The following is an 18,212-nucleotide window of genomic DNA, read 5'->3' as shown; positions in this document are numbered from 1 at the left end:
GTGAAAGCTTGGGGCAGCGAGTGGTTTGTCACTGACACTGAAGTGCTGTCAGTGCGAACAGCTCATCTGCACGTTCAGGTTCTGGCAAACTTGATCAACCATATAGATCCTTGGTCATTTATGATAAACATGCTAGCTTCTTGCTTACCAGTAATCACTCAAGAGTGGTAGCTTCCTCTAGTTGGTGTTTATTTTAGCTACTGTTGTAAAGGCATTTATTTAGGTTAAGCTTGTCCCGTGATCTGAACAAAACCCCAGGGTATCTTGGCTGTCTGGTTCATTTAACATGAGGGAAGAAATACATGCATGTACCTTCAAATTAGACGGGAGCTTTGATTTTCTTTTGCCATAGCATAAGAAGAAATGGTGATGAGCACTACAAATACGCATGTTATAAATCTCATGGGAACATTCTCATTTGCTGAAATACTGCAATAGAATCAAATAAGCTGTGTGGTGTGATGCACTGTGCTTCTGATACAATTAATGTTTTTATTTAGAGTGTTAATAAAGTATTAACACCTTATGGTGTAATGCTTTGTTTAGCGTTTTGCTTTACTTAGCTTATCTTCTTTGCTTTATGTGTAAGTAGTCTAAGATTAAGTTAAGGCTAAGTGCTTCTAAGAATCCCAACTGTTCTTCCCGTAAAGATCAGGCTGCAAGCTTGTACTTGTGTAGGGACTTACTTTGTGTTAGCCTTTTATTTTTAAAAACTCTAAACATAGTAACACTACACAGGTATTCTGCATTTAGAACTTTGGGTTTGATGTTTCCTTATATTTAAAACCTAAGTTTCTCATTACTTTCTTTTTTCCCAGGAATATGTTAACATACAGGTTTTCTGACACTACTGCCTTTCTTACTCAAACCAAGTAATCCTAATGCAGGTGTCTTAAACAGTGTTGAGTTTGGTAAGCTGCTCACCTTGCTCAGACACTTTTGGCTGTCTGTATTATCCTAGAAGCAAGGAGTATGGACTTTGCTCTTTTCTGAAGAGAGCATAGATTTTGTTTCAGAGCTGGCTCAGTCTTAGGTATATGGTTAGACCAGGCACTGCAAAACATAAAGAGCTCTTGTTGGCAGGAAGCTGAAATTGACAGTTATTCTGCAGATTCTTTTGGTAACCTGATGTTTCTGTGTGCCTGCTCACACTCTGAATGGCTGTGTGACAACAGGGGTTTGAGTCAGAGTGTGTTCTTGTGGTAACTTTGGAATTCTGTTCTTTGACCCCTTCCTTGGAATTAAAGAGTCTGGTTGGAGAAGAAAACTAGAAGAGGTGACAGTGTCTTTGTTATGGAGTTCTGTCTGAAAACTTCAGGCCGGTTTTGATCCCCAGATCACCCTCTTTGTTCCAGGGACACCTGTCCGTAGCAGGTAATGTCCCCTACTAGTGGGGCTCGTTTTTGGCACACAGGTTTTGTATGCTTCCTGGCACACAGGTTTTGTATGCTTCCTGGCACTCGTGTGAGAGAAACAGATTCTCATGCTGCAACTTATCCCTCAAGACTGAGTTCTCTGCTTTAGTCAGCTGTTCTTAAAGCCAGACACATCCTGCTGAGACGGGAAGCCTCTTAGGTCAAGCAATTCAGCTGCCGGTCTTTCTATAAATATTGGAAAGTATCCCTTCACAAATTCATGAAACTTGATTTTTGAGCAAGGAAGAGGCAGTTTTTCCCCTGACTCTGCTTGCAGTGACAGTGAGTACCTGTTAGAGTTGGACATAAGTAGACATGGGTAAGTCATTTTCCTATGGCACTGTCAAGTCAAAGCTTTTGCTGTAATGGCATCAAGGCCCACTTAGCATAGGACATCCCTTGATTTTTGAAATTCTTTAATAAGTTCACTTATTCTCCCCACTTTTCTATACCTTCTAGTTGCCCCACCTGATTTTGCAGCTATCTCTTTTCTTCTAATAATTAGGATATTTTGTTGGAGAAGGCTTTCAGTGACCAGCATTGAGTGCTGTGGTTTCTCAGATAGAATCGTAGAATAGTTAGGGTTGGAAAGGACCTTAAGATCATCCAGTTCCAACTCCCCTGCCATAGGCAGGGACACCTCACACTAAACCATGCCACCCAAGATACAGTTATCTGCTTCACGTTCTGTCACAGGCTTTGTCTTTGATGGTGGAAAAGCTGACCACTAACCTCTAAAATGACATTTCTGTCTTGCTGTCTCTTAGGATTGACCAGAAATAGTCGGTTCCACATGGGAAGAACAAGCCACAGTGGGTCTAATCCATCCACCCTTTCGTTTTTGTTTTGTTGACAGTGAATTCTGAGAAGACTGAAAAAAAGCCAGTGCATTTAGAGTCTTGCTTGTGTGATCTTCCTTTATGCTGTCCAGCAGTCTTTCTGCACTTGGTATTGGGCAGCTATTGAGTTGTTGCGGCTAGCTGTTTATGGCCCATGGCAGGGGGGTTGGAACGAGATGATCTTGAGGTCCTTTCCAGCCCTCACTATTTTATGATTCTATGATACAAGATTATTTTTATTTTAAGTTGCTTTAGGGAGATTGGTTCTTTTATGAGAGTCTCAGGGATGGGTTTTGGTGATTGTAGATGGTCTAAAGCTACTAGGAAGCATTTTATATATCTGATGGTGCTTCCATGGTGTTGGATGGTTGGAAGGCTTTCAAGCATGGCACTTTATTGAAGCATGTGAACTGACTTAGCTAATTTATCATTTGATTGTCTCCACAGTTTATTTCCAGACTAGATGCTGCTTGTCTCTGTACTTGGATGGAGGATGCCCATGTACAGATGTCACTCCTCCTTGTGGACTCTTTAAAACTCATTTTGAGGAACGTCGTTCCTTTCATAGTCTTCAGTTCTGTCTCTTGCCCTTCAGGACCATTTTATATCCTTTGCAGACAGATGCAGGGGCAGAGCTATTTTTACCAGGTGCTAATCAAAATGAACAGCAATACATTGAAATGGTTGTGGTTCTACCTCTAGTGAGGCATGTTTAGGTTCCTTTTCGTGTTTTATTTGTTCTCCTGCTTTAAAGAAAACCAAACATTTCATCCTAGACACTTGGCAGGTGCTCCATTTGAATGGTGTAATTCTGTCTTGTCATGGAGCCATTAAAAAAATTACATGTGCTTTCAGTGAAGTTCTTTTGCAATATAGTTGCTTATCTGAGGGACTTAAAAACCTGTCTTCAGGCAGTTCAAGTGCAGGCAGTGTCCTTGTGACCACACAGAATTCAGTTGTATGCACAGTTTGCTTGAATGCTGATGGAGATGTCAGCTGCCTTACAGAATTGCTTCCCCCTTGTTGTCACTTTCTCTATCCTATGAATTGGGATTACAGATTGAGAGAAATAGAAGGGCAAGGCTTGTGCTTTGACTTTTGGGTGAGGTATTTGGGCTTCAGTGCTTGGTTATTGTTAAAGCAAGAATAATTTCAGTCTTGGTTGGTTTTGATCTACAGTCATCCAAAGTGTGAAGGTGCTGAGAAGCAGTGTACCATAATGTAGCTGCTGTTAAGGAGCATCTTTTTTGTGCTTTTAGTAGAGCTGTTCCTAAAATAGAAAGTCACAGAAGACAAAGGCAGGGACTGGAAGAATAAAGAACTACCTGATGTAGGAGATCAGATTCAAGACTATCTAAGGAAACTGAAGGTGCACAAGTCTTTGGGACCTGATGAGATGCATCCGTAAGTCCTGAGGGAATTGGGAGATGAAGCTGCCAAGCCATTATCCATCATATTTGAGAAGCAATGGCAGTCCAGTGTAGTTCCTGCTGATTGGAAAAGGGGAAATGTAACCCCCATTTTTGAAAAGGGGAAAAAGGAAGACCTGGAGAATTATAGTGTCGCCTCCATGCCTGGCAAGATCATGGAGCAGATCCTTCTGGAGACTATGCTAAGGCACATGGAAAATAAGGAGGTGATTTGTGACAGCCAGCATGGCTTCACTAAGGGCAAATTGTGCCTGACATTTGGTGGTCTTCTATGGCAGGGTTACAGCATTGGTGGATAAGGGAAGAGTGGCTGATGTCATCTACCTGGGCTTGTGCAAGGCATGTGATGAGACCGTCCTGCGTAACATCCTTGTCTCTAACTTAGAGAGACATGGATTTGATGGATGGACCACTCTGGATAGAGAATTGGCTGGATGGCAGTGTGCAAAGAGTTGTGGTCAACGGCTCAATGTCCATGTGGAGATCAGTGTTGAGTGACTTTGGGTGTTGGTTGACAAAAAGCTCAACATGACCCAGCAGTGTGTGCGTACAGCCCAGAAACCGACTGTGTCCTGGGGTGCATCAAAAGAAGTGTGACCAGCAGATCGAGGGAGGTGATTCTTCCCCTCTACTCTGCTCACATGAGACCCCACCTTGCAGTACTGCGTTCAGCTCTGGGGCCGCCAGCATAAGAAGGACGTGGACTTGTTGGAGCAAGTCCAGAGGAGGCCACAAAGATGCTGTGAGGGCTGGAGCAGCTCTTAAGTGAAGACAGGCTGAGAGTTGGAGTTGTTCAGCCTGGAGAATACAAGGCTCTTGGAAGACCTTCTGATAGCCTTCCAGTAGCTAAAGGGGCTGACAAGAAATCCAGAGAGGGACTTTTGACAAGGGCATGTAGGGACAGGACAAGGGGGAATGGCTTTAAGCTGACTGAAGAGAGATTGAGATTAGATATAAGGCAGAAGTTCTTCCCTGTGAGGGTAGTGGGGCCCTGGCACAGATTGCCCAGAGAAGTTGTGGCTGCCCCATCCCTGGCAGTGTTCAAGGCCAGGTTGGACGGGGCTTGGAGCAACCTGGTCTAATGGAAGGTGTCCCTGCCCATGGCAGGGGGTTGGAACTGGATGAGCTTTAAGGTCCCTTCCAACCCAGACCATTCTAGGATTCTGTCTTTTGCATCTCATATTTGTGTACAATTCACTCCATGGATAAATGTCTTCCTGAATTTCTGAATTACTGCTAATTATTGGTATTTTTCTAGGTAACTTGGGAGATCGGGCGTGTCTCAGCTGCACGTCCCTGAGGCTGGCAAACAATATGTGAGTAAAGATGATTTTTTTCCTAAACTCAAAACTCTACAAAGCTCTCAGTTAGTTATACTATCAGAGAATGTGGGTTTAAGTCTTCTAGACAAAGTTTGGAAATATTAGCTTCAGCTTGTGTTAGTGACAGATCAAAGGCAGTCTGAGTATCATGCTCTTCACCTGCTTGGGTGTGTGTGGGAGAGAGTGAGATCTTCATTCCTTTTACCCACTTCCTCCCTTTTTGTTTCACTTGTGATGTGACAGCAATAGAATATTACTCTTGTCCTTGAGTGATTCCAGGTGACCCTACAGGTTGCCATGGACATACTTCCTCTGTGGAGTTCCAAAGAGTAAACATCAGTCACAGCTAGTTTGAAGAACATAATTAACAGTTAGGAATGTAGATCGTTTGAGTTATCTTCATTATACCAAAGTAGTTTGCTGTATGGTACAGCCTTGGGTGAGTCTCTTGTAGGAGATGGTATCCTCCTCTGAAAACAAATCCTGCCTCTGTGTGCTGTTGATGGAACTTAAGGAGTTGGATGTTGGTGGGATCCGTGCCCTGTTCCTGCCTTGGCTCACAGTGCATATTTGCAGATATGAATTTTCTAACGCCTTTCCTTGGAATGTTAAAATATGTATTCTGTAGTTTATTTACAGTCTAACTGCTCAGGAAACAGTAACTGTGCTCAATTTCCTAGGTTTTCATTTTGACATAGGGATGTGTTTCTAGACAAAACCCTCTGACATGAAACAAAGTAATTATTTTTTAGTCATGTTCTGTATCACGTACTGTATAATGAGTTATGAGAGGGTTTTTAATCCATAAAGCATTTTCAATCTGTTTGCTTTTTAGTAGATTACTATATGAAGCCTCTCTGTTGGATAATTAGAAACTTGTGGTTTGAAGTCTGTTATATGTGCAGGAGAATGTAGGGAAAGAAATTCTTGTTATTTTGAGAATTTGGTTGGGTTTTTTACCAAAAGCTGCTGATGTTGCTGCTTAAAATAAAGCAAACTAGTGCATATACCTCATGTGACACAGATGCGAAATCAAGGGACTCTAATGATACAAGTGCTGAGGGCAGTTTGGGATAGAAGTTCTGTGTCTGACTAGTTGAAGTCTCTTCAGAGAGGCACATTTCCTGTGAAGATCTGTTTCCCTGCAGCCTCAGAACCAGTTCTGCAGGCAGAGCTCACTTCCTCTCTGCATGCAGAACAATGTAGTTGTATGCAAGTGGAACTTGGTCTGTAGGCCTGGAGCTCTGCTTTTGGGAAATGACTTAAGAGTCAGGATGGATTCATTTATGCAAGTGTTTTAATCTGGTTTTGAATACGGACTTTATTTTCTTAAAGGAGCTGTGATTTTCATTAGTTAATATCTGTGCAAGTGTGCAGGTTTCCAGTTAAGCAGGAAGATTCCGTGATCATATGACTGCTTCAGCAGTTGTCTGACATTGAATGGGCAGATGCTTAAACTTTTAGTTTAACCAGAAAATAATGTCTTTAAAAAGTAATAATCTAATAATGTTTTTATACAAAGCTGTCTTTAGCATTAAATAGCCAAAACCATTAAAATAATTTAAACCTCGTTGGATGTATGTGGTAATGAAGTTTAAAAAGTGCTGGCTGAATATAGAGTTGAGAGAAGCTAATTCTTGTAAGTGTTCACTAAATTGTTTCCTTAAAGTGTGACTCAGAGCTGTAGAGCCACTTGCACTTATTTTCAGTTCCTTGACTGAAGGCAGATTTTGTTTTAGTAGGGCTCCATGAAGAAACACCTCAGTCATTTCTGTGCTGTAGACAACCCAATGCTGGCATTTCAGTTTGTGGGACACCTAATGGAACTCTTTTATATGAAATATTTTAGTTACTGTTACAATCCTACTTGCATATAATAAGTAGTTCTTGGTGTATAGTGAGGGTTTGGGGTGTTTGAACACGGCTTCCATGCTAACCTCAGTTTACATTCAATTAAAGAACAACATTCTGACTAAGGTAGAAGAGTGTTGTTCAGAGTGCCCCAGCTCAGTACCCTGATGGGATCTTAGACAAAAATTGTTGTTGTAAAAGGAAAACCAGGCACATGGAAATAGTGGGAGAGGAACTCTAATGAAATCTAATTTCTCTGATAGTAAATACCTTCCTCTACCTCAGCACCAAGTGCTTGTACAAGTGTACAAGTTCTATTTTTTTCTCAGGTGTTTTGCTCAAGCATGAGAAGTAATAGAAGGGGCTTTCTTACTAAGGATTTATAGATATATATTCAATCGTAGCTTTCTAAATGGAAAGCATTTCTGGTTGCTACTCTTTATTGGAGTAAGATAAACTCCCTTGTCAAAGTTGTTTAATGGAAAATTCCTTGCATAGAATCATAGAATGGTTTGGGTTGGAAAGGACCTTAAGATCATTGAGTTCCAACCCCCTGCAATGGGCAGGGGCTCTTCACCCTAAACCATGTTGCCCAAGGCTCTGTCATGAAGTAAAGCCAAGTGTTCTTTTCAGGGCATAGACATTGATCTTCAGAGTCAAAGGTTGGGGTTTTTTTCCTCAAATACGCAGTAGATATTTCTCAAATGATGCATTTTATAAACACATAAATTTATATAATTGCACAAATACATAGAAATATAGAAATAGCTTATGATCTGTTGCTAATCCTTGAATGCTTTTTTCTTTTGAAGGACTGTACACTTCAAACACTGCACTGGTGTCCCTCCTGTTTACGCGTACTCCAAAAAAGATCGCTACTGTTGTTGGACTAAAGGATCTGAACAAATACACTTTGCTCTTAGGAGCTCTTCTGGCTCATGGACGCCGCTAGCAGCCATGGGTATTTTAGGTCCGCAGTATCTTCCAGTTAGGTGGTGGCATTCTTCATGTCCCCTTCGAGATGACTCCATAGTTGAAAAGTCACTGAAGTCCTTAAAGGACAAAAATAAGAAGTTGGAAGAAGGAGGTCCTGTATATAGTCCAGCAGAAGTGGAAGTTGTGAAAAAATCTATTGGACAGAGGGTTGTGGATGAACTGAAGCACTACTACCATGGTTTTCGATTACTGTGGATTGACACAAAAATAGCTGCAAGGATGCTCTGGAGAATACTTCATGGAAACACTTTGTCTCGTCGAGAACGGAGACAGGTACTGAATAAATACCAATTTTGTTTGAGTATCCTTAGCAATTGCTCCATTTTATTTGAGCTGAGTTGGTTCTTTCTGTTGTCATCTGTTCCTAGAATTAAAATTGCTAGGTGCATTTTCCCTTTTCCTCCCTGTGGACACTAAAAACTTTGGGTATGACTCCAAAACATTTTACTCTTGTTCCCCATTACTGAGGATAAATTGGGTATTTTCTGGTTGGAATAGCAGAGGATTCTTCTGTCATGTGGACAGCAGCTGTGGTTTGTTCTCAAGTTCCCATCCATGTGCTACATGTGTGTACATGGTCACTTTCTCTACTCTTTTGCTCCAGCTGGAAGAAGAGAGGGAAAACACTTTTCGTAAAGGTTGGATTTGTGCCAGTTCTGTTGTAGGTGTTTGGGTTTTTTAAAGGAAGAGAAGCTGCAGCCTGAAATACGTGATGAATAATCAGACATTAGTACTGTCTCAATTAAAAATAGATTCATGAGGTAATTTTAGTCCAAAAATGATAATTTGAGGAAAGCTTTGATTTATACTTTTGTTCTTCTTCATGGCATGTAACTGAAACTGTAAAAATGCAACTGGCAGTTTTAAAGAAAAGGGAAAAGAGGATGGAGATGAGATCTGGAGTGCAGAATGAGAGTAAATGAGGATAACATGCATTTCAATAGTAATTTCAGTTTGTGGAAGAAGTAAATGTGCTTATTCAACTAGAATTAAGAGATAGGGGTATTTAAAAACATTCAGTGTCAGCTCTTCTATATGGAAAGACCACAGAATAATAAGCTGTTTTAAAACGGGTGTAGTTAAACATGATAACTTAATAGTTCTCATTTTACTGTTTTTAAAGGCAAGATGTTTAAGCAGTTTGTATAGATAAAATATTCCAGTGCTGGAAATGTTGGAGAGTGAAAAGTGTATGTGCTTTGGCAGTGGTTTGCCACAGTTTGTGCACTGGACAAACAACGTGTTAGGTTGCCTTCAACATTTTTTGTTAACTAGTCAAAAAATAGGAGTATTTTCTCTTTGTTTTAATAATCTACTGATGGTTTGGTGCATAGCTGAGTGTTGTAATGTGTAATTAAAAATCACACCTTAGTGCAGTATGCAAAAAAGTATTTTCTCATATATTTGCAAGGTTAGCCAAATAACAAGAATGAAATGCACATGTAGCAGTGTTCACCTGTGATTACATTTGGTCTCTTTCTACAACTGGGTGGTGGTATTGGTTCTCAGCATCTTCATGCTGTTTATTTTTGCTCTTTTCCTTCTGCTGGTCCAAGAGTATGCTTGGCAGCTGGTCAGCTGAAGCATTGCTCAGCAGTAAATATAACAGTCTGTGCTGACATATGAGGGGGATTATGTAGTGCCAAGAAAGAGTAACTGAGGATAGGGGTGAATGAGGACTGCAGGACTTCTTGAAGTAGCGGTTCTGGCTTGTGCTGGCTTATGGAGAGCTTTGGGAAACTTGGGAAACCGAGTGAGACAAATTAACTCCTGGTTGAAAACAGGATCAGAAATCCTCCAGAGAGCAAGGTTGGAACCTCTGGTTTTCCTGCCTGTTTCATGTTCACTGAGCCGTACTTCTGAGAAATTACTTAAACACCAGTAAAATGTGAATATCATGGAAATACTTCTGCTGAAAGATCAGGACTGTGTTCTAGAAGGCATGAATTAGAAGTAATGCATTATCTTTGGACACACATGCATTATTCCATCAGTAGATGGATTAAATCATTTGCTTGCTGTTTAGTTTTGTCATCTAGTGATGACAGAGCTGTCATATGTTTATGTAATGGTCTGGCATTTGGCCTTCCGGAATTCTCTTTTTTTGTGGAATTTTAGCATCAATTCCCTTCTTTAAAATAAAATTGAGTTATATTGTGCAGGTATAAATCAGTGTTTACATTGCTGTAGCCTGTCTCTTATCTAATGATGGGGTGTGTGTATTTGTGTGCAATCCAGTGTAGAAGATGTTAAGGAATTAGTTTTAAGAACTACAGTGATGTTATTTTCTCTATCTAAGTTTTATGTTTTCTTTCTGTGTAGGTAGAGAATGTCCTATCTCTTGAATGGCTTAGAACCCAGGGCCACTGACAAGCAAACCACCCTAGAACAGGATAAAGCCCTGTACATGTGCTTTTTTAAAACCTTATTTGTTTCAGCACAGCTCATATTTTATCAGTTCAGCCTTCAATTGTAATATACTGCCTAAATTAAAGAAGTATTGAAACTTTGATGCCAGATTAGCTTTGCAAAAGTTGCTTTTGAATTTAAATATATATATATATTTGAAGTACATACTGCTTTAAATGTATTAAAGTGCATATGAACTGACATGCTGGAGAAACCTTATCTTCACACAGACTGACAAAGAAGTTATTTCTGCCTGCCCTTTCCTTCCTCTTTGGAGGCAATAATGGAAAGATATCTAAGTAATCTAACCACATTAACAAGCAATTGCAGCATGGCTAATACAAGAGAGCTAGTACTTATGTAAACCAAAAGTTAGCTCCAAAATCCAGCTTTTACAATTGCTGGTAGGGTTTGGCTTCAGCAGGATCACGTTTCTGTGCTCGGGAGAGAAGGCAGGGAAAAGTACAACATGCAAAATATGATACTGGCCGTTAAAAGCTAATTGCTGTAGCGCTGCCTCCCACAGCAGGGTGGTTCAGGACATGGCAGGGAGATGGCAATCACTGTGGAGTTTGTGGCAAGTACATCAGCTTTACAAACTCTTTAGCCCTGCAGGGGCGGGAAGAGTGGAATACAAGAACTGTAGCAGCAGGTACAGAGAGTAGTCACAAGTTTTTCATGCTGTGCTGCCAGATACTGTGTGCGTGATCGCGCACCATTGTATTAGGTTCCTGTGCAAGGCTGTTTTCCTCGAAATAGCAGAGGGTGCAGCTTCATGATTTATGGAAGATGATCCAGGACTGTGCTGCTGCAAAAAGGCCAGTCCTGCTTGGTGCTTAAGTGTTTCAATACCTTAGCTTTTTGTTTGTGTTGATCTTTTGCTTGTTTGTGCAGTATGTATGTATTTATGGGTTAGTTTTAGTTAATTCAGTGGTACACCTTCACACTGCGACTGGCAGTGCATGTTCATGACTCTGCATACATTGTCTCAGGTTAGCATTAGGTTAGCTTAATCCAGTCGTAAAACTGCTTTCCTGGATGTGGATTTTGCCCTGTACAAACACTTGCACGTCCTGTCTAAAAATAGGTACTGGCTAGAAATATGAACTCTGTGCTCCCCTCTATGGAAAGTTTTGAGGAAAATGGACTTGTTCTGACTTAAGAAAGTCTGGAAGAAAATTTTACATCTGTTTGAACTTTTTAGTTGTCATTTATCATTCTATGGTTGGAATGAGTGGAAATATCTCTGTGCCTATAAATGATAGACAAAAGCATCCCTTCTGGAAAACTGAATTTTTGTATATACAAAACAAAATGTCCAACTTTGTATCTGTAGAGTTTGTACATTCCTCAAACAGTGCATAAGATTTTGGCTGGTTTTATGCTAAGGAAGCTGTAGTTGAAGTTTTACTGGCTTTGTGTTCTAGCAAAGCTGTCCCAGCCACATGCAACTGGTTGATGCTGCTGTTCCCCTGGATTGGCCTGAGAAAGGGATGGAGGGGGAAGCATGCATTTACTTCTTTAATACCATTTATGCTGCCAGGTTTTGCCAGTCACAGCTGTGTTTAGCAAATGATAATGTGGAACAACAGTGCTCTGGCAGTAGCGTGCTGTAGTGTACATCTGACCTTCAGTCTGATTTAGGAGCTGACAATATTCCCCATAAGCTGTTATTTGCTTTGTAAAATGAGGCAGAGTCAAACAAAATCTGCACTCCCCGATATAAACCAAGTTATTAAGCTTCCAGTGAGTACTGAAAGATTTGATTATAGCCTTATACGTACATTTGTGAATGTATAGAAATCAAAAGGGCAGTATTTATTTTATGCGCGGATTCAGTAACTAATGCACTGGCCTGCTTCAGAGGATTACTGCTCTAGAAAAGCAGTGATTTAAAAATAAAAGAATCTACCAAGCTGGGCTCATTACCCTGGATTTAAATGTACATTACAATTGTTACGATGCAGAGGGGGAGGGATATTTCATTTTATTCTTGATTACTTAGTCCACAGTAGCTCATGCATGTAAGAAGTGGTGGAGCACAAATAAAGATGAATAAAAGAAGTTAAGCAGCTTTAACGACAACAAATGACCACCTCCTGTTTTCAGGTGCTTTTAAGAGGTTTAAATGAGATACTTGTTCAGTAATCCTATTGAGACACAGCCAGGCTTTAGAAATACTTTCTATAGTGTTGAAAACTGGTGAAACTCTGGCACTCAGTAGTATAGAGTGACTTGAAGAAAAAGACAATAAAACATGACTTTGTCACTTCTTTTTTCTGTGTTACTTTGAATTTCCGTTGTAGCAAATATATAGAGAGTGTAAGTGATAACTTGGGTGATCATATCAGGTATTTTTATATAAATATTTAGATTTTGCTTATCAATACATGTATCTTACTTTTTCTTCCAGTTTCTTCGAATATGTGCCGACCTTTTCCGCTTGGTCCCTTTCCTAGTTTTTCTCGTCGTCCCATTCATGGAATTTTTGCTTCCAGTAGCTCTTAAGTTGTTCCCTAATATGCTTCCCTCTACATTTGAGACAAAGTCTAAAAAGGTAAGCAGGTCTGAATTTAGAATCCAGTAATATGATTTGGGAAAATAGACCTTTCCTTGGTAAGGAAAGAAATGAGAAAAATTCTGTAAGTTAGATTTTTCTTCTGTATTAGGGGGATGCTTTTGTCTTCTTTATGTTGTTTTGATGATCTTGCTGTTAACATATAACAACAAGCCAGTGCCATCCTGGTTTACCTGTTTGTATGTATAGGTGCTTAGGTATCCAGGCTGTAAGCTTCTCTTGGTTTTTCGCTCTCCTCATCTCCATTTTCTGTGACTCTTACAAAGCAGAAATGAAGCTATGAAACTTCTTTTTTTTTTTTTTTTTTTTACTTTGTATTAAAATAGGCAGATTTTGTTTTCATATTTGAGTCCTTGATGCAAACTTTTTGTATGTGTACTTAATATTTAAAATAGCTTCTCATGCATTGCTTTATTTAAATTGTATTTCTTTTAGTTAGAGCTTTGTGAAAACACACCAAAAAGCCCCAAACATTCTCACTTTCAGAGCACACAAGACTTACATGAGGTTTGTTTGTAGTGAGATCCCAGTCAGTCACAGATATGATCAGTCATGATTGTATACTTGGATCTAAGTAGCCATTCATTTCTAATTCTGGGATGAATTCCTGAGGTGTATTGTAGTGTTTGTGTGCTGGATGCCAGGGCTGGGAATTACCCAAACCAGTTGGTTAGTTTATATCTTTTTGTTAGTAATTCAGTGGGTGCATGTTGGTTTTAGCAGGTGAGACCCCTTGTGCTGCACTTCTGTTGTTACTGCATCCCATGTTTCATGGAGCTTCGAGCTGATGAGCCTGGTTTTCAGTATGATTTGGGGGTCTTTAGTAAGAGCAAACGTCCTCTTGTGCTGTGTATGTTAGAGTAGGAGTTCAAAAGTGTTCTGCATGACTTGTTTGAGGGCAGAAATGGTATTTAGTGCACGTACGTCTGGAAAGAACTTTTAAAACTTAACCATTTTCTTTTACAGGAGGAAAGATTGAAGAAAGAATTGAGAGTAAAGCTTGAATTGGCTAAATTCCTTCAAGACACCATTGAGGAGATGGCCTTAAAAAACAAAGTGGCAAAAGGAAATGTTGCAAAAGATTTTTCAACGTTCTTTCAAAAGGTAAAACTTCTTAAAAATACATTTTCTCTTCCTATCAAGGAAACAGCTTGGTTTTGTGGCCTGTAGTAATCATCAGATAGCTTTATTCCATGGCATTTGAAGAACCAGGATGTAATACTTCTTTAGGATAGATTCCTTCTTTGCAAGTAATACTTCAGTGTGCTGAAGTTTTACTGCTCTTAGCCTTGATATTCTAGCTGGTACTTTCACTCTCTGTTTCCTTCTAGGTGCTCATTCTGCTCATTCACTTCTTGTTCTCTCACTTTGTTAATAAGCTAATTCTAAGATAGAAAATATGCACTCGGTGGTTAGTCGTGTAGGTTTTGACCTCCTTTTTGAACACTGGGTGTAAAAAGTGGGACAGAGGAGTTCTTTCCTGATTGACTGATTAAAATTTAGTGGGGGAAAAATGAAAGTTTTTTGTCAAATTTAATTCTGCTTATAAAGCCAGTTTTTTAAATGCGCAGTTGCTGTAATGCTGAAATCCTTTGGGATGCTGACTAGAGCATGGTATAATCTGGGGTTTTCATAGAACGCGAGTGCTGTGTTTGTTGAAGAATTTTTCTATTCACAAGCAGTTGCTGACACAGAAACTGAATGTCAGCCCTGAGGAGAAGGACTTGGGGGCTTCAGCTCGTGAAAAGCTGAATGTGACCTGTCAATGTGCTGGGCTGAAAGCCAACCGTGTGCTGGGCTGCATCAAAAGAAGTGTGACCAGCAGATAGAAGGAGGTGATTTTCCCCCTCTACTCTGCTCTCATGAGACCCCACCTGTAGGACTGTGTTCCGCTCTGGGGCCCCCAACACAAGAGGGGCTCGACCTGCTTGAAGTGAGTTCAGAAGAGGATACAAAGATGCTGCGAGGGCTGGAGCAGCTCTGCTCTGGAGACAGGCTGAGAGAGCTGAGCTGGTTCGGCCTGAGAAAATAAGGCTCTGTGGAGACTTTAGAGCAGCTTCCAGTGCCTGAAGGGGTCTGCAAGAAATCCAGAGAGGGCATGTAGGGTCAGGACAAGGGGGAATGGCTTAAAACTGGAAGAGGTTTAGGTTACTTATTAGGAAGAAATTCTATATTGTGAGGGTGTGGAGGCACTGGCACAGGGTGCCCAGAGAAGCTGTGGCTGCCCCGTCCCTGGCAGTATTCAAGGCCAGGCTGGACGGGGCTTGGAGCAACCTGGTCTAGTGGATGCTGTCCCTGCCCGTGGCAGGAGTCTGGAACTGGATGAGCTTTAAGGTCCCTTCCAACCCAACCATTTTATATTCTATATCTGCCTCCTACTTTGATGGTCTTTAGGTTTGACCGTGTTTCTTTTCATCAAGCTATAGGTAATGGTAAGGTATTCCTGGAGAGATGAAAGGTATCTTCTTAAATATTCTCAGGATTGGATTTATTTCAGTCTCCTCACGCTTCTGATTTCTCTGAATTGTGGGGCTGCTGAATAGGAAAGATTGAGTTAACAGCCATGACCAGGTGCTTTGCTGAAAGTAAGAGTGTAGTTCCCCCGTTTGGGCACAGTATGTATTTGCACAGAAAAAGGCACGTAATCCAGGGGATTTCCAGACTTGAACTTTGTAAGTTCTATCAGCTAGCTGGGGCTTTTCCTGCTTGGCAGAGCTGAGAATGAAGTTTTGAAGGATGGGGTAATAAGGTCATGTCAACAGCAGATAATGATATTGGCAGGTTCTGGCAGTCGGTATGTGCTTGCAAGGTCCATGTACTTTGAAGCTTCTGTGTCTTCATTGGTTTCTGTTCTTTTTCAGCTGCAGGAAATTTTAAATGGTTAGTGATAGCAGTAAGCAGCTGAAGCACTGACATTGCAGAGGCTGGGAGCATGCCATGGCCATGCTTCATGTTTGGAACATTGCATTTTGTTCTGAAAGAACTGCTACTGAAAACTGACATTTGGTGGTTAATTTCTATGGAAAGAAATGATGTCTCACTCCACGTTTGCTGGAGGAAGTCCTGAGTTCCTCTGACTAAAAAGAAGTTTCAAATGTGTGGGTGTGCTTTTACAACTATGTATTTCTCATTCATCGAAACAAACTTTATTGACCTCATTTCACTGTACTAGATAATATCAGAGCCAGAAGCAGCTTAAATGTTTCCCACCTTTTTGCTATTCTTCTATAGCTGCTTCTGCAGTGAAATATTTGATGCTGCAAGAGCCATTGATGGTTCTTTCTGTTGGTTCTCATTGACGGCTTAGCCTGTTTGCTGCAGAATTCTGGAGTTTCTGTGTTTCTTTGTAGCTAGTGATGTACTAGAAACTTTCTGTTTGTCATCTCAAGAAACATACACTTGGCTCTGCTGAAATTCAGTTTTAAACAAGGAAGAAAAAATACTTTCCATATTTTTGAAGTTCTGGTTTTGGCTCTTGTAGCAAAGGTGCTGGTGAAGTACAAGAGGGCCTTTGACCTTTCTTTCTCTGATTTGGTTTCTTTGCTACACAAGTATCCCGGAGGTTTACACTCATTCAGTCTTGTCTTCCAAATTGTTACCTTTTCCTCTACTCAGTAGGTGTTCACTGAGGGATTTGAGTTGGCAGGTGAAACAGCTAGGCATGTTAAATCAGGCTGTATAGGTAATGTTAGATTTTCAGACTCTATGTCACTTCGCATATGTTTTCTTTATAGGGCTTTAAAGAAGGAAGAGGTCTTGGGGAAAGTGTGGAGGGGTTGATCTTCGTACTTACTGTATAGACTGAAGGGATTAAGTGACTGGAAGTACTTCATTGTTAAGTCCTGTAGTTTCTGGATTCAGTAATATCACTAATAAGCACTTGATAATGGTACACTTAAAATAGAAAGAAATCAACATTTATACAGGTAATCTGATGAGACCAAGGAATGATCTTTTTTTCTACTTCTTTGAGCAGTTATTTCTGCTTCCAGTAATTGAGTTTAGTTACTGTGAAGTGTCATTGGCAACACACAACTTAAAAGCTTAACTTCAAATTTGTACAAGCAGTTGCGTAGACCTTCCATCAAGAAGGATGTAGAGTCCTTCCCAAATAGTGTTTTATACTTTGGAGTAACTTCAACTACAAGTGTATTTGCACTGGGGTGCTACAGAACAGTGGGGAGCTGAAAGCAAAACAGTATTGCAATAGACGTGGGTTTGGAGAGGAGGTAGGTAGGTAAGTGTCCAGATCTGTGCTTCATAGCGACACCAGTGTCGCAGAATTCTAGCCTAAAATTCTCACTTTATCTTCACAGGGTGATGCTTTTAGTGTGCTTTTGTGATTACTGAGTTTGGGACCAAAAAGAATACTTGCCAGTGAGACTTCTGTAGCAACTGGTTATTACAGATATTATTTTTAAGGTATCTAATGTCAGCACCAACTCAGAGATGTGCTTATCAATATACAGGTACATCTAACTTCTGTTAGTTTTATCTTAAGTATATTATGCAGTATGGCTGGGAATTATCAACGCCATCAATGGTTTTGCCTTTTACAGTAAGTTGGTTGTTGTTCTAAAATTTTTTTCATGTCTTCCTTGTGTCCTGTTTCCTATCCCCAAATTGATGCAAAGTACTTGACAATTGAAGTGAATATTTTTATTCACAATAATGTCAAAGCAAATGCTGTTGTTGGCAAGCTTTGTGTGTGCTTGTTTTTTCTTACAGATCAGGGAAACTGGTGAACGACCCAGTAATGAGGAGATCTTAAGGTTCTCGAAGCTATTCGAAGACGAGTTGACTTTGGACAATCTAACCAGGCCTCAGTTGGTGGCACTTTGTAAATTGCTGGAACTTCAGTCAATTGGGACAAATAACTTTCTCCGCTTCCAGCTTACTATGAGATTGAGAAGCATAAAAGCAGATGACAAAGTGAGTCACTCTAAAGAGGCACTGCTTAATAATTTTGTTGCCTAAGAGTAATGAGTGTGTGTGGATATACATGTCTCTTTCTAGGAAATTTCCTTTTTTGTCTCAGTTGTCTTATTTTTGAGCTAACTTGGAACATAAAAAACTTGAAGAGCTTAAAATCAGAAGTAAATTCGGAAAGAAAAAGGTGACTTTTTTTTAATCTGCCATTAATTACAATGAAAGTAATTATATTGCAAAGAAAAGCATTTCTCTGAAAGTTTAATTTGTAAGGGAACTGTTAGAAATACTGACTTAGAGATTGACATCACCTTTATGTAGCTGTTAAGGATACAGTATGAAGTTTGAGCAAGTTGGATGTTGGAGCTGTTGGAGTAAATCTGGAGGAGGCCACAAGGGTGATCGGAGCTGGAGCACCTCCCATACGAGGACAGGCTGAGAAA

General features: G+C 40.3%; 1 protein-coding gene across 8 annotated transcripts in view; it reads left to right on the top strand.

The window, feature by feature from the left end:
• LETM1 (leucine zipper and EF-hand containing transmembrane protein 1) overlaps nucleotides 1-18,212 on the top strand; it is a 31,526-nt gene that overhangs the window by 989 nt on the left and 12,325 nt on the right. For 6 of the 8 annotated variants that reach the window (XR_013958868.1, XM_080638860.1, XM_080638859.1 and 3 more), the window contains exons 2-6: nucleotides 4,943-5,000; nucleotides 7,670-8,126; nucleotides 12,676-12,819; nucleotides 13,807-13,944; nucleotides 17,569-17,772. Coding sequence is in view for 7 of the 8 variants with exons in the window: in XM_080638860.1 (XP_080494986.1) it covers nucleotides 4,943-5,000; nucleotides 7,670-8,126; nucleotides 12,676-12,819; nucleotides 13,807-13,944; nucleotides 17,569-17,772 (1,001 nt within the window). In the remaining variant the exon portion in view is untranslated. Of the gene's footprint in view, nucleotides 1-1,669; nucleotides 1,735-3,509; nucleotides 3,659-4,942; nucleotides 5,001-7,669; nucleotides 8,127-12,675; nucleotides 12,820-13,806; nucleotides 13,945-17,568; nucleotides 17,773-18,212 lie in introns of those variants that run through there. The other 2 variants (XM_080638865.1, XM_080638863.1) reach the window with 2 other exon arrangements.

This window comes from Psittacula echo (assembly GCF_963264785.1).
Source record: "Psittacula echo genome assembly, chromosome: 1".
NCBI classification, from domain to species: Eukaryota; Metazoa; Chordata; class Aves; order Psittaciformes; family Psittacidae; genus Psittacula; species Psittacula echo.
Note: the sequence above shows the minus strand (reverse complement) of the source record. Positions and strands in the feature narration are given on the sequence as shown.